The sequence below is a fragment of the Ranitomeya imitator genome, chromosome 1, assembly GCF_032444005.1.
Source record: "Ranitomeya imitator isolate aRanImi1 chromosome 1, aRanImi1.pri, whole genome shotgun sequence".
In the NCBI taxonomy this organism is placed as follows: Eukaryota; Metazoa; Chordata; class Amphibia; order Anura; family Dendrobatidae; genus Ranitomeya; species Ranitomeya imitator.
The window spans coordinates 700,576,342-700,593,790 of record NC_091282.1 but is presented as its reverse complement, the minus strand read 5'-3'; the positions used below and the strand labels follow the sequence as shown (position 1 = coordinate 700,593,790).

At 43.8% G+C, this 17,449-nt stretch overlaps 1 protein-coding gene across 1 annotated transcript in view; it reads left to right on the top strand.

Moving 5' to 3' along the window:
- Window positions 1–17,449, top strand: part of TTC9 (tetratricopeptide repeat domain 9) — a 35,597-nt gene that overhangs the window by 14,430 nt on the left and 3,718 nt on the right. The window contains exon 2 of the mRNA XM_069731567.1: window positions 14,641–14,823. Within this exon, the coding sequence (XP_069587668.1) occupies window positions 14,641–14,823 (183 nt within the window). The remainder of the gene's footprint in view (window positions 1–14,640; window positions 14,824–17,449) is intronic.

Here is a 17,449-nt window from a genome sequence, read left to right as displayed (position 1 = left end):
GTTAATCTTTGCGAAGGACTTATGAATCAAGCCGCATTCAAGGTTATCCTTGAAAAATGTTCTCCCCGTGTTTGCGTGGGTTTCCTCCGGGTACTCTGGTTTCCTCCCACATTCCAAAAACATACTGATAGGGATTCTAGATTGTGAGCCCCATTGGGGACATCGATGAAAACGTGTGCAAAACTGTAAAGCGCTGCGGAATATGTTAGCACTATATAGAAATTTAAAAAAAAACAAAAAAAACAAAACACTTGCTTCCTTCTGCTCAGGCAATGTTCCCCAACTCTGAGGACTGTTTTTTTTCCAGCAGGACAATGCGCCATGCCATACAGCTAGGTCAATCAAGGTGTGGATGAAGGACCACCACATCAAATCCCTGTCATGGCCAGCCCAATCTCCAGACTTGAACACCATTGAAAACATCTGGAATGTAATCAAGAGGAAGATGGATAAGTCACAAGCCATCAAACAAAGAAGAACTGCCTACATTTTTGTACCAGGAGTGGCATAAGGTCGCCGAAAATCAGTGTGAAAGACTGGTGGAAAGCATGCCAAGACGCATGAAAGCCGTGATTAAAAATCAGGGTTATTCCACAAATTATTGATTTCTGAACTCTTCCTGAGTTAAAATATTAGTCTTATTGTTTCTAAATGATTATGTCTGTCCTGGAAATCCCGGCTCTCTGATTGGTCGAGGCCGCCAGGCCTCGACCAATCAGAGACCGGCACAGCATCGACGTAGAAATTCCGCGGGCACAGCATGGCGACGATGATGTCATAAAGGTTGCCTCGACCAATCAGCGACGGGCACAGTATCGACGTAGAAATCCCGCGTCTCTGGTCGAGGCCGCCAGGCCTCGACCAATCAGCGACGGGCACAGTATCGACGTAGATGTCATAATGGTTTCCATGGCGACGATGATGTCATAAAGGTTGCCTCGATCAATCAGCGACGGACACAGTCTGCCGCGAATTCTGGAATCATCATTGTCCATATACTACGGGGACATGCATATTCTAGAATACCCGATGCGTTAGAATCGGGCCACAATCTAGTGTATATGTATGTATGTATATATATATATATATATATATATATATATATATATATATATATATATATATATATATATATATATATATATATACTGCATAATTGTCTAAGGGTCACTTCCGTCTGTCTGTCACAGATATTCATTGGTCGCAGCCTCTATCTATCATGGAAATCCAAGTCGCTGATTGGTCGTGGCAAAACAGCCACGACCAATCAGCGACGGGCACAGTCTGGCGGCAACATGGCCGCTCCTTCCTCCCCGCAGTCAGTGCCCGCTCCATACTCCCCTCCGGTCACCAGTCACACAGGGTTAATGGCAGCGTTAACCGACCGTGCTATGCCGCGGTGTAACGCACTCGGTTAACCCTGTGTGACCAACGTTTTACTATTGATGCTGCCTATGCGGCATCAATAGTAAAAAGATCTAATGTTAAAAATAATAAAAAAATAAAAAATCGTTATATACTCACCGTCTGTTGGCCCCTCGGATCCACAACATGCCTTTCCCACTCGCGACGCTCCAGTAACCAGCCCATGCTGCGATCTGGCGAGATGATGACGTAGCGGTCTCGCAATGCACTCTTCAGACCGAAGCGCGCAGGGACTCAGCATTGGTAACCGCTTTGCTTGGATCCAGGGGCTCCGGAAGGTGAGTATATAACTATTTTTTATTTTAATTATTTTTTTAACAGGGATATGATGCCCACATTGCTATATACTACGTGGGCTGTGCAATATACTACATGGGCTGTGCAATATACTACATGGGCTGTGCTTTATACTATGTGGGCTGTGCAATATACTACATGGGCTGTGCTTTATACTATGTGGGCTGTGCAATATACTACGTGACTGGGCAATATAGTACGTTACTGGGCAATATAGTACGTTACTGGGCAATATACTACGTGGCTGGGCAATATACTACGTGGCTGGGCAATATACTACGTTACTGGGCAATATACTACGTGACTGGGCAATATACTACGTGATTGGGCAATATACTTTGTGACTGGGCAATATACTTTGTGACTGGGCAATACACTACGTGGCTGGGCAATATACTAGGTTACTGGGCAATATAATACGTGGCTGGGCAATTTACTATGTAGCTGGGCAATGTACTACGTGGCTGGGCAATGTACTACGTGGCTGGGCAATGTACTACATGGCTGGGCAATATACTACATAATACGTCACTGGGCAATATACTACTTCACTGGGCAATATACTACGTGACTGGGCAATATACTACGTGACTGGGCAATATAATACGTGACTGGGCAATATACTATGTGGCTGGGCAATGTACTACATGACTGGGCAATATACTACGTGGCTGGGCAATATACTACGTGGCTGGGCAATATACTACGTATATATATATTTTTTTTTTTGTCTTCTTCCATTCTTCCACCTTTGTGGAACGGGGATGTCATCCCAACTTTACATTTTCTTCTTGTAGGATCTCTAACCTGATTGGTACACGTCAGACAATCAAATGTTTCTTAATATTGTCCTCTTCTACTGGTGGTCATGGACAGGATTGCCTAAATCTTCTAAAATCGGGTTTATTAGGACCTCGGAGAGCTTGCACAACAATGAATAGGCTCTAACAGCTCACAGCTCACCGATCCTTCTATTGCCCATTTCACTGCTCATAGCAAATAGGATAAAATGGTCACGATCCATTGGCGGTGTCCAATCTTCAAAGTAATGCCATTTATCCTATTATGCTCTTTAAATTCCAGATTGAATTTGCAAAGCTGCATCTGACTTAAAAGCTCATTGAACTCCACTGATGTTCGTTACCCACCGCAGAACTCAGCCAGGATTTATAGGAAAGCAGCGGACGTGCACATAAGGACTGCAGATCAAAGTTGCGATCATTTCAATCAGTTGTAGGCATTGCTTTTGTTTAAGTAATCCGATATGAAATATGAAGAATATGAAAGCTGCTCTGTAACCATTTATATCAATGACTGACCTAAATATTATACAATATATATATAATGTAGCATTATAAATTACAATTACTGTAGATACACAATATATGTAGGCCTCACTGTCACATATTACAAGAAATCCCTGCAGATCTGAGCTACGGTGCTGTAGACGCTCTGAATATCACTCTTTGTAATATGGTACAGTACAAAGAATCAAAAATATTCTCCTTTTGAAGCTGTGCCTTTAAGTGAGAATAACTCAGAGATCTGGTGTCTAATGGATCGTAAATAATCTCACGGGAATGCTCAGTATGGCTCTGTAGGAATTTTGGATTTTTCAAGAATATCAAGGTCTTTTAAAGGTGACCTGTCGCCAGATCAAATGTCACCAATTTTTGCTCTTACATTATTCCCGCCGCTCCCCTGAGTATTCAAGTTTTTTTTTTTTTTTAAATCTGTCAAACGGTTCCAAAGATATAGGCCTTTTTATTTGGTAGTAATTTTTACCAAGGGATCATTGCTCACTGGGTATTAATACAAACAAGTCTAAAGACACGCCCCTAGAGTAGCATGTGAGCCACACCCCTTTGTAAAGACTATAAAAATAGGTGCTAAACAAAAAGGTCTATATCTCTGGAATTGTATGTTGGATTTTAAAAATACAAAACCAGCATACTTAGGGGAGCAGCAGAAATAACGTAAGAGCAAAAACAGGATAATTTTGATCTGGTGACAGTTGCCCTTTAAGATTGCACAGAGCCGTATTAAAGCAGCGTGCATGCATGTAAAGACTACTGCAGAGCTTGAGCATGCAAAATTATCCATAATCGATCTTATTCTGTTATCTGAGCTAGCAAGATATTTTGCTTGAGTGGAAGAGTAGTTTGGCACTGCTCAGAAATATAAGGATTTTTCCTGTAGATTTGCCCAGTTGTAAACGGCACTAGTTTACAGTATGTGTCACGTACTTTCAGCAGCTCATGAATTCGCCAAATTCCTACATTCTCAGCACATTGCAACGAATACTGTTAGCCGGAATGCAGTGTACCGTATTTTTTTTTCCCAGTGGGGCAGCATATTTGTGCTGTCAGTTTCCCTTTAATACTTGTACATCATGTAAAGTGCTACTACATTTTCTTGATCATTACAACACAAAATCTGGATGTGGTATCAGTGTATAAAGCGTTCATGTATATTTTAATGTACCCACTTCTACATTATAAAATATTCATGTGGTTGATCGGCTTCCATTACAATAATTTCCCTAAAACATTAAATGGTTTACAAAAAGCATTTAACGCTTTAGAAGACATCTAACCTCCCTAATCTGCAGAAAAATGAGAAAAATGTCACTTATCAGGTTATTTAGCCCCAAAGCAAAAGATGTTTCTTGCCTTTTAAGTGTATACATTCGTTCTATGCAGCAGCAATGATTGCAGCTCACTCTCTACACTATGCATACCTACCTAGACATTCACAGACTCTCTCGTCTACCTCTGTCCTCCATATCTTAACTCCACAACACGAACAGCGCCACCTCTTTCTATAACAATACCCTAACATCAGCCATAGATTCAGTCGCCCCTCTCATGAATGGCAAAGCGCGATAAATCAATAGGCAACCCTGGCACAACAATCTCAACAAAAAACTTTGACAAGCATCCAGGGTCGCGGAGTGGCGATAGAAGAAAACACGCCTGCCAGGCGACTTCACCACTTTCAAACAAGCAACACTTGCCTTCAAATTAGCCCTCCCCTCTGCTGAACAGACCTATTTTACAAACCTTGTATCTTCATTATCCTACAACCCAAAACAACTGTTCAGCACATTCAACTCTCTCCTCCGCTCACTACTGCCTCCTCCAACTCCCCTAATCTCTGCCCAAGACTTTGCCACCTACTTCAGAAATAAGATCAACCAAACAAGGCAAACCTTTACTGTTCCACCACTCCATATATCAGACCTCTTCCTGCCCTTCCCCAATAACTTCCCTCTTCAACATCACTGAAGGAGAGCTTACTCACCTCCTTTCCAAATCACACCTCACCACCTGTGCACTTGACCCCATCCCTTCCCACCTGCTCTCCAACCTCACTAACACGCTCATTCCAGCCCTAACCCATCTCTTCAACCAGATCCATAGACAATATGGAGAGGAGTCTTCTGCTCACGGAGCAGACGCTCAATGGGACAGATGAGGGGGGGATGGTGGGATGGAGCTGCAGGACGATGAAGTAGCAAGCTGGGTGACAGTTAGGAAGCGGGGTAGAGAGAGGAGTGCCAGGGAGGCTAGTCCTGATCTGGAACACCCCAATAAGTTTGCTAAGTTGGCAGATGAGGGGGGTGCCAGTACAGGGGTAGCACTGCTGCAGCCAGGCATGTCCTCTGAATGCCGGGGGAGTGACTGCTACAGTAAGGAGGGAAATAGGAGAGCAGGGCAGGCCAGACAGGTGCTGGTAGTGGGGGACTCAATTATTAGAGGAACAGATTGGGCAATCTGTCACAAAGACATGGATCGTCGAACGGTGTGCTGCCTTCCTGGCTCTCGAGTCCGACACATCGCTGATCGGGTGGACAGATTACTGGGAGGGGCTGGTGAGGACCCAGCCGTCATGGTGCACATTGGCACAAATGACAACGTTAGAGGTAGGTGGAAGGTCCTTAAAGATGAATTCAGGGAATTAGGCTGCAAGCTGAAAGCAAGGACCTCCAACGTGGTATTTTCCGAAATACTGCCTGTACCACGTGCCACGCCAGAGAGGCAATGGGAGATTAGGGAGGTTAATAAGTGGCTCAAGAATTGGTGTAGGAAGGAGGGGTTTGGGTTCCTGCAGAACTGGGCCGACTTCTCAGTTGGCTACAGGCTCTACGCTAGGGACGGGCTGCACCTCAATGGGGAGGGTGCAGCTGTGTTGGGGGAGAAAATGGCTAGAAGGTTGGAGGAGTGTTTAAACTAGGAATTGGGGGGGAGGGTATTCATTTTATAGGAGGGGAAGATAGTGCAGATAGAGACCTGGGCACAAATAAGGAAGTTGGGGGTGGCGGTGGCATGGGGGGTGGGGTTAGAGCAGTTAATAATTTAAGAAAGAATAGAGGTGCAGAGAGATACATAAAATGTATGTATACTAATGCCAGAAGCCTCGCCAACAAAATGGACGAATTAGAACTAATGTTGTTGGAACATAATTATGACATGGTGGGGATATCTGAGACATGGCTGGATGAGAGCCATGACTGGGCTGTTAACTTGCAGGGCTATAGCCTGTTCAGAAATGACCGTACAGATAAGCGAGGGGGTGGGGTGTGTCTATATGTAAAATCGTCCTTAAAACCCATCCGGCGTGATAATATAGGTGAATTTAATGAAAATGTAGAATCCCTGTGGGTGGAGATAAGGGGAGGGGGAAAAATAATAAATTACTGATAGGGGTTTGTTACAAATCTCCAAAAATAATGGAAGCAATGGAGAATATCCTCGTAAAGCAAATAGATGAAGCTGCGACTCAAGGAGAAGTCATTATTATGGGGGACTTCAACTACCCTGAAATAGAATGGGGAACAGAAACCTGCAGTTCCAGCAAAGGTAATCGGTTTTTGACAACTATGAAAGACAATTACCTTTCACAACTGGTTCAGGACCCAACAAGAAGGGGGGCACTACTAGACCTAATATTAACCATCAGGCCAGACCGCATATCAAATATAAGGGTTGGGGGTCACTTGGGTAATAGCGATCACAAAATAATAAGTTTTCATGTATCCTTTAAAAAGATGTGTAGTAGAGGGGTTACAAGGACACTAACCTTCAGGAGGGCAAATTTCCAACGGATGAGAGAGGATCTTGGTGCAATTAACTGGGACGATATCCTGAGACACAAAAATACACAAAGAAAATGGGAGACATTTATTAGCATCCTGGATAGGACCTGTGCACAGTATATACCGTATGGGAATAAACATACTAGGAATAGGAGGAAACCAATATGGCTAAATAGAGCTGTAAGGGGCGCAATAAGTGACAAAAAGAAAGCATTTAGAGAATTAAAGGAAGTAGGTAGTGATGAGGCATTAAATGAATACAGAAAATTAAATAAATTCTGTAAAAAGCAAATCAAGGCAGCAAAGATTGAGACAGAGAGACTCATTGCCAGAGAGAGTAAAAATAATCCTAAAATATTCTTTAACTACATAAATAGTAAGAAACTAAAAAATGATAGTGTTGGCCCCCTTAAAAATAGTCTGGGTGAAATGGTGGATGAGGAAAAAAGCCAATATGCTAAATTACTTTTTTTCATCAGTATTTACACAAGAAAATCCCATGGCAGACAAAATGACTAGTGATAAAAATTCCCAATTAAATGTCACCTGCTTAACCCAGCAGGAAGTGCGGCGGCGTCTAAAAATCACTAAAATTGACAAATCTCCGGGCCCGGATGGGATACACCCTCGAGTACTGCAGGAATTAAGTACAGTCATTGATAGACCATTATTTTTAATCTTTAAAGACTCCATAATAACAGGGTCTGTACCACAGGACTGGCGTATAGCAAATGTGGTGCCAATATTCAAAAGGGGGACAAAAACTGAACTCGGAAATTATAGGCCAGTAAGCTTAACCTCTACTGTGGGTAAAATCCTGGAGGGCATTCGAAGGGATGCTATACTGGAGTATCTGAGGAGGAATAACCTCATGACCCAGTATCAGCACGGGTTTACTAGGGACCGTTCATGTCAGACTAATTTGATCAGTTTCTATGAAGAGGTAAGTTCCGGATTGGACCAAGGGAACCCAGTGGATGTAGTGTATATGGACTTTTCAAAAGCTTTTGATACGGTGCCACACAAAAGGTTGATACATAAAATGAGAATAATGAGGATAGGGGAAAATATGTGCAAGTGGGTTGAGAGCTGGCTCAGGGATAGGAAACAAAGGGTGTTTATTAATGGAGCACACTCGGACTGGGTAGCGGTTAGCAGTGGGGTACCACAGGGGTCAGTATTGGGCCCTCTTCTTTTTAACATATTTATTAATGACCTTGTAGGGGGCATTCAGAGTAGAATTTCAATATTTGCAGATGACACTAAACTCTGCAGGGTAATCAATACAGAGGAGGACAATTTTATATTACAGGATGATTTATGTAAACTAGAAGCTTGGGCTGTTAAATGGCAAATGAGCTTTAATGGGGATAAATGTAAGGTCATAAGATGTATAATTATGTGCTTAATTCTAAAACTCTGGGCAAAACCGTCAATGAAAAAGACCTGGGTGTATGGGTGGATGACAAACTCATATTCAGTGGCCAGTGTCAGGCAGCTGCTACAAAGGCAAATAAAATAATGGGATGCATTAAAAGAGGCATAGATGCTCATGAGGAGAACATAATTTTACCTCTATACAAGTCACTAGTTCGACCACACTTAGAATACTGTGCACAGTTCTGGTCTCCGGTGTATAAGAAAAACATAGCTGAACTGGAGCTGGTGCAGAGAAGAGCGACCAAGGTTATTAGAGGACTGGGGGGTCTGCAATACCAAGATAGGTTATTACACTTGGGGCTATTTAGTTTGGAAAAACGAAGACAAAGGGGTGATCTTATGTTAATGTATAAATATATGAGGGGACAGTACAAAGACCTTTCTGATGATCTTTTTAATCATAGACCTGAAACCGGGACAAGGGGGCATCCTCTGCGTTTGGAGGAAAAAAGGTTTAAGCATAATAACAGACGCGGATTCTTTACTGTAAGAGCAGTGAGACTATGGAACTCTCTGCCGTATGATGTTGTAATGAGTGATTCATTACTTAAATTTAAGAGGGGACTGGATACCTTTCTGGAAAAGTATAATGTTACAGGGTATATACACTAGATTCCTTGCTAGGGCGTTGATCCAGGGAACTAGTCTGATTGCCGTATGTGGAGTCGGGAAGGAATTTTTTTTCCCCAATGTGGAGCTTACTGTTGCCACATGGGTTTTTTTTGCCTTCCTCTGGATCAACATGTTAGGGCATGTTAGGTTAGGCTATGGGTTGAACTAGATGGACTTATAGTCTTCCTTCAACCTTAATAACTATGTAACTATCGCTATCTTCTGGTACCTTCCCCTCTGCCTTCAAACACGCCACCATCACACCCATCCTCAAAAAAACAAACCTTGACCCAACTGCCCAGCTATCGCCCCATATCACTGCTCCCGTTTGCTTATAAACTCTTTGAGCAGCATGTCCATGCTCAACTTTCCTCCCACCTCTCATCTAACTCTCTCCTTGACAACCTCCAATCTGGCTTCCGCCCCCACCACTTGACCGAAACTGCCCTGACCAAAATTACTAATGACTTACTCACAGCCAAAGCTAACAGACAATTCTCCATCCTTCTCCTTCTCGATCTGTCCTCTGCCTTCGACACAGTCACCCACTGCCTACTGCTACAGATTCTTTCTTCCCTTGGCATCAAAGACCTTTGCCCCATCCTGGATTGCCTCATACCTTTCCGACCGCACATTTAGCGTTTCACACTCCCACACTACCTCCTCATCCCACCCTCTCTCTGTTGGAGTCCCTCATGGCTCTGTCCTGGGGCCCCTACTCTTTTATATAGTATAAAACACGTCCGATTATATCCACCACCCTCGGATTCTTCAGACGGAACCTGAAAACCCATCTCTTCAAGATAGCCTACAATAACCATTCTGCTGCCTCACCACCACCAGAGCTGCTGCACCCCCGACCTTCTTTCTCTTACCCATTATCCCGTGGAATGTAAGCCCGCAAGGATAGGGTCCTCGCCCCTCTGTATCAGTCTGTCACTGTAAATTTGTCTACTGCAAACGATATCTATAATTTGTATGTAACCCCTTCTCATGTACAGCACCATGGAATTAATGGTGCTATATAAATAATCTACTATATAATTGTCTAAGGGTCACTTCCGTCCTTCTGTCTGTCCTTCTGTCTGTCCTTCTGTCTGTCCTTCTGTCTGTCCTTCTGTCTGTCCTTCTGTCTGTCCTTCTGTCTGTCCTTCTGTCTGTCCTTCTGTCTGTCCTTCTGTCTGTCCTTCTGTCTGTCCTTCTGTCACGGATATTCATTGGTTGCAGCCTCTGTCTGTCATGGAGTCCAAGTCGCTGATTGGTCGTGGCAAAACGCCCACGACCATTGCCACGACCAATCAGCGATGGCCACAGTCCGGCGGCAATATGGCCGCTCTTTCCTCCCCGCAGTCAGTGCCCGCTCCATACTCCCCTCCAGTCATCCAGTCAGCCCTCACACAGGGTTAATGCCAGTGTAACACACTCCGGTTACGCAACTATTAACCCTGTGTGACCAACTTTTTACTATTGATGCTGCGGATGCAGCATCAATAGTAAAAAGATCTAATGTTACAAATAATAATAATAATAAAAAAAAAGTTATTCTCACCCTCCAACGTGCGTCCTGTCTTCGGCAGTGCAAGCGTCAGGTTCCGGTGCTAAGGATGCTATGCGAGAAGGACCTGCCATGATGTCACGGTCATGTGACCGTGACGTCATCACAGGTCCTGCGCTCATACCAACCCTGGGACCGGAAGCTGCCGCGTGCACCGCGCACAGGCGACAGGACTACAAGGGGCCCTCGGATGGTGAGTATATTTTTATTTTTTAACCTGTTACATACGTTGCTGGGCAATATACTACATAGCTGGGCAATATACTACATAGCTGGGCAATATACTACGTGACTGGCCAATATTCTACGTGACTGGGCAGTATACTACGTGTCTATGCTGTATCCTACGTGGCTCTGTGCTGTATACTACGTCGCTGTGCAATATACTACGTGGCTGGGCAATATACTGCGTGACTGGGCAATATACTACGTAGCTGGACAATATACTACGTGGCTCTGTGCTGTATACTACGTAGCTGGGCAATATACTACGTGGCTGTGCAATATACTACGTGGGCTGTGCAATATACTACGTGACTGGGCAATATACTACGTGACTGGGCAATATACTGCGTGACTGGGCAATAGACTATGTGACTGGGCAATATACTGCATGACTGGGCAATATACTACGTAGCTGGACAATATACTACGTGGCTCTGTGCTGTATACTACGTAGCTGGGCAATATACTACGTAGCTGGGCAATATACTATGTGGCTGGGCAATATACTACGTGGTTGGGCAATATACTACGTGGCTGGGCAATATACTACGTGGCTGTGCAATATACTACGTGGGCTGTGCAATATACTACGTGGACATGCATATTCTAGAATACCCGATGCGTTAGAATCGGGCCACCATCTAGTAATAATAATATGCATGAAGCAACTCTCTCCCCCCTCTCCCTCACCCAAAGAGCTTTCAAATACATCCAGGCCGTTAGTTTTATAACTGGAACCTTAGTCTCTGTTCACATTTGCATTTGGGGGCTTCTGTTACTGTTACTGAAGCCCCAACACTGTACTGGATGCATCACACAAAGGACCCAAACAGTGCCCGGCAGCACCTCTCTCCAAAGGCCGATGTGAGCACACCATCAGAGGTGAAGAGGGGTGTCCATACTTTTTTCTCATGAATAAAGAGTTGGAAGAAAAATGTCTCAAGAAGTTATCGTAGCCATAATGGTAGCAGCCGCAGCCATATTGACAATTTTCTGTGTAGCGGTCAGTGCTATTTTCTTACTTGCCGTGGTCAGTGCACATCTTTCCAGATGATGGGAGAAATCTCCGGTTGCTTGTAAAGTGTCATGGCCGCCTGTAATAGCAGGCTTGGATTCCTGCTTGTACTAGTGTGCAATTCAGCCTCACATTGCCAAGTTAGATTACAGAGTATTTCCTCCAAAATAATGGTGGTTTTGATATTGCTTTTGTCTAGGTAGGCAGGCTGTGGCTGACGTATTCTCCACTGGGGTCTCTGATGGGCATTCCGAAATCACAGGGGACCATTGCTCCACACTGTCACATCTAAGTTTGTGAATCCGACAACTTTTTTCTTATATTTACATTTCGGAGCGCTGATCTTAAGTGTTCTGTCTCCTTAGGGTAGGGAACATGATCTGTCGCTATTAATGGTTCAGCAGAATATGCACATATGACATAAGGTAGGAGGCCTCATGTTCCATCGGCCACGCCTGATTCAGGAATTCACCCCGAAGTTGCGTGTCCTGCTTTATCTCTGCTATAAGTGCGATGATGTATAGTTTGGTGACTGCAGAACCCCATCACGTCTCTAGGGGGAATTTATCAAGGCGTTTGTGCCAAATTTTGTTTTACATTGATTGAGCTAAAACCTTTCTGATGGTGCTCTCAACCCTTTTATAATATGGGTGGGCACGTGGCACACCTCTCTGATGATTCTTATTTTCATACGCCATGCTGCTCTCAGGAGTACCTGCTGACAGATTCCCTTTAAATACATTAGCAGTCATCAAGTTATATTTATTTCTATGCAGGTCATGGATCTCTGTGTGTGCTACCTTATATATAAGTTTTGTGTTTTGCTCCTTTAAAAAGCGGTTCTGCAGCAGCCATGGTAACGCAGAGATCCATGACCTTCATAGAAATGAAGACACTGTAACTTGATGACTGCTAATGTTTTTAAAGGGAATCTATCAGCGGTTTTTCCTTCTCCTATGAGCAACATGTTGTAGGGGCAGAGACCCGGATTCCTACGATGTCACTTACTGGGCTGCTTGCTGCAGTTTTGATAAAAATGACTGTTTTCCCTGGTCTTGTGCTGAGGATGTAAAATCTGCAGCCGCTCCATTTATTTTTTTCTCTGCCACATGTGCATGACATTTCTTAAAAATGTAATTCACTGTGTGAATTCACACTTTGCCGATTTTGATTCAGAGATTTTTGCAACTGAAAGTTGGTTTAATTGATACACATGGGATCTTTGCAGAATCTTCTGCACCGTGTGAATTCGCACTTATCCTCTGGGTGTACATCCCACGTCTATATACCCTTCTTGTACCGGTGCTGTGCACTGTTTTTCTGAAATGTAGGACTGGTTGCAGCCAGTCTGGATGATAATTTCATATGATGACTGATACTTAGTACATCCAGAGCTTCACAAGAATAAATAAGGGAGCAAACGAGGAACAACTAATGGAAATCTTGACTATACGATAACCGCTTTCCCCCGTGAGAATATGGATGTGCAGCCTCTGATAACTCTAACCGCTGTTCCCTGGAGTATGGTGGTGAAATTTCATTTCCACTGTACAGGTCAATGTTTTTTGAGTGCGAGCGAGATTTCATCACCTTTCATCTACAGCTCTACCATTGTAATACATAGCAGATCCGCCCCAAAAACACACATTCCAAGTACGGCAGCCCTAAAAGATGCGCCAAACTCGTTAAAAGTCCTGTGCCATTTAACGTATCTTGCCCCAGCAGAGTCCTTTTTTTCACAGCTGGGAGTAAGAAACATCGGAATCGATCAGTCAGCCCCCCACCAAGTATGAGGTGTATTAAAATGCTATTCTAACCTTCATAGAAGGTTATTATGGTATAGTAAACCTTTGCAAATTTACCGCCATTCTTGAGATATTAACACTTAAATGTTGTTTACAGCTCGTTGTCTAGGAGACCGACCACCCCTGCTGTTGAGCTTGTAAGCAATGCAGTATAAATAACTGGCATTATAAAGTAACTGTGCTCTCCTGCAGTGACGGCCAGCTTTACAGCGCTTACAAGGTCAATAGAAAAGAGCTTGTAAGCTCTGCACATGTTCTGTATGTAGCAGTGGTCGGTCTCCAAGGCAATACGTTGTAAACAACACAAGTGTTAATATCTCAAGAACAGTTGAAAATTTTAATAACCAGTAAATTGCAAAATTGCTTGTCTTTACGGATTGTGTTTCTTTGGAACTTCGGCCGAAGACACAGAAACTCTTATTTTTTCTATATTTTAATGATTACCTGTACCAATTCCAATGCATTTGTACTATTAATTATACCATGTATAATGTGCCATTGTCAGTCCTTGTGCTCTTCTGGTACATTCTGGAACATATACGGTATACTGTATATATATTTTTTAACATTCTTTTTCTGAAATTGCTTGGTCTCCACAATGTTACCTTTGATGACTTGTATTGCTAATATTGGCGCTTTGGTGTTAGCGACCCCTGAAGTTCAGACTCGTTCTCCTGTGTTAAAGGGAATCTGTCAGCAGGTGTTTACTTTGGATGGTGAGAGCAACATGATGTAGGTGCAGAGAGCCTGATTCCAGCAGTGTGTCACTTACTGGGCTGCTTGGTGCAGTTTTGACACAATCCTTGTTTTCTCTTCCGTAAATCTGGCAGTTCTCAAATGCTGAGCTTTGTATAACCCCATCCACACCACTGGCAGATTCCTGTATACACTGTACATTTATAAGCAAGCTGCCAATCAGTGGTGGGGGCGGGGTTACACCGAGCATCTGGACTTGCCTGCACCTGGCATCTAGTCATGCAGTGATAATCTCCTGCTGATAAAACACTAATTGCATTGAAACTACAGTAAGCTGCTATGCAAGTGAAACATCCCCGGAATCAGGCTTTCTGCACCTACATCATGGTGATTAAATACATATTCCCTAAAAAAAAATGCATGTCAGCCTTTTTCACATTCTGTGTCTAACAAAATGACCGTTTCCCCACAGCGTGTCTTCTGCAAGCTGAGCTGGTGAACTATGAGCGGGTTAAGGAATACTGTCTGAAGGTTCTCAAGAAGGAAGGCGAGAACTTCAAGGCCCTGTACAGATCTGGAGTCGCCTTCTACCACCTGGGAGACTATGACAAAGCACTGTTCTACTTGAAGGAAGCCAAGAGCCGGCAGCCAACAGGTACAATAACTCCAAGATCGGGCAATGTAAATGGACTGAAGTACTCCTGATAAGACGGGTGGTAACAGGTCTTTATTTGGAAATGAGTGAGGCAGTGGAATGGATACTGATAACCTTGGACAATTCTCCCTTCCCCCATATCTGCTTGGATTCCGTTACTTTTCACAGTTGAGCCACTTCACAACCTTCAGGCCCATTCTATCATGCTATTTTTGTGAGGCCGGTGAAAGTAGAGAGCCCGGGGTAAAGCGACAACAGCCGGAGCGGAGATAGAAGTCAGATGTGAGCACACCGCCGCTTCTATTGTGTCAGTACTGGCAGGCTCCTGTGTCCGCAGGGTATAAAACCAAATCTATGGGTAAAAGGTGTAACGTATCCCATCTGTTTATCCTCACGGGGTCTGCCTGCTCGGACCCCAATATTCCCTATAAACAGTTACTAGGGATGATGGAAGTTTTCAGCTTCCTGTGATACTGTAGCCATGCGCTCAACTCTGCCAAGTGATTGAAATTGCTGTTTCCCCACCAGCCTGTGATGGATGCTCTGCTATTTCCATCCTTTATTTCACAAAGGGTTACACGAGAGCCAGAAAGCTGTGCAGCGCCCTTCTCTGTCTGCTCCCTCTGACCATACAGTGTATAGTCTATGCGTTGTATATTCAGACTATGCATTGGACTCTGCTCATCAAACATTAAAGGGTTTTTTCTGGATCCACAACTATTTAGCTTTACTTACCAGAAGCGCTGTCACTCTACCGCTCCGATGCTCCCCAGTCCCCGCCAGTTTCTGCAGCCAATCACTGGCCTCAGCGGTGACCGATGATTGGCTACAGAGAAGGAAATAAAGACCGGTGGGTGGTTGCACTATAGGGTTCACTGGATAAGTAGGAGTTATTTTATGGCAATTCCACCTTCAGCCACTTTCTTGTTGATCCTGGTAAACTCCTTTATTGGCTTAGCCAGGTTTAGATGGCCATATTGAAAAATGGACCAGTCACAACAGTAACAGAGGCTGGTTTGTGGCGGAACTGGTCTTATATTGTGTGTACGAGTCTGGTTAGCAGAATGGTGCACCCTGGCTGTTAGGGGCCTATGTGTGGTATGTGGTGCACCCAGACAACACATGGACTGAATGTATGCTTGTCTGAACGAGCCCTTAGGGTCCGTATGCGCCACAGACCCATTATAGCCAGAGTGCCAATGCACATGGTCGATCTTTCCATGCCAACTCCTAGTATGTGTGAATAAAAACTGCAGCATACACTTTTGTTCCATGTAAGGTACAATGAAATGCAGCATACGGGGCTACACGCTGCTGAGCCAGTCCGCAATTTGTGTTTGCGACTGACCTAATTTTTTCAATGCGCCTGTCTAAACCCCAACATTCATGAGAGATGCTGCTGCAGCCTATTGGCAGGTCCAGCTACATTTGGTAAGATCTGTTGAGAACCTGATGTTTGTGGTGGTCGCCCACCCAGTATTAGCAGAAGTCTCTAGAATAATCAGCTGGCTCCGTAGAGAAGAATGTCATCTCTATGGCCAACTTTAGGCCAGGTCTTCCACCGGACCCCTGGAAAGCTCCATGATGATGGGAGTGTGATCTACAGTCCTTTCTTTCACATTTTACCATAGTTTTGCGATGAGGCGTTTGGCTGTGCTGTTTTTACAAGTAAACCCTGCCAACTAACAGGTCTCACATGCAGAAGAACGTGCAGATAAAAAGGGTATTGCAAAACCTGTACGTCCCGCTACCGATGACTACACATGATCCCACCCCTGCCTAAGGTTACATTTATTTATTTTTTTAGATCTACTGAATGATTAACTATTGAGCTGCAGCCCCAAATTATGAGCTGTAGGTGACACATTCAGGAGGAGCACTACAAAGAGACTGCTCCGAGGTTGAGGTGCAGCCTGACAACTGTGTTTGGTGGAGCACAATGAACAGAGCATATATATGGGGCTCCTGACCCAACTATGACACCTCATAGACACATACAGGACTTTACAAAAGTTTTAGGCAGGTGTAGAAAAATTGCTGCTCAGAAAGAAAGCTTTAAAGGATAGAAGTGTTAATTGTATCTTGTTTTATCAATTAAGTGAATTTACAAAAGCGAAATCTAAATCATATCAATATTTAGTGTGACCACTCTCTGCCTTCATCAAAGCATCAGTTCTTCTAGGTACGCTTGCACTCAGTTTTAGAAGGAGCTCTGTCCAGAGTTTGTTCTAAATGTCTTGGAGAAGTAACCACAGATCTTCTGTGCATGTCGCTTGTGGAAATCCTTCTTTCTCTTCATGAAATCCCAGACAGACTGGATGAAGATGACATCAGAGCTCTGTGGGGCCATATTATCACTTTCAGGACTTCTTGTTCTTCTTTTCTAGTTGTTTTTAATAACACTGGTTGTATGTTTTGGGTCATTGTCCCCAGAAGGATTTGCACAAGCGGCATCCACACAAGATCTGTGGTTGGTTATTCAAGATGTTTGGAACAACCTCACTATTCCTTCAAAAAGCGTATCTAGAAAAAAATGATGCTGTATTGCTGTTATGAAGGCTAAGGGCGGTCACATCAAATATTGGTTAGGTTTCTCCTTTGTTGATTTACATTATATTTTCATCAA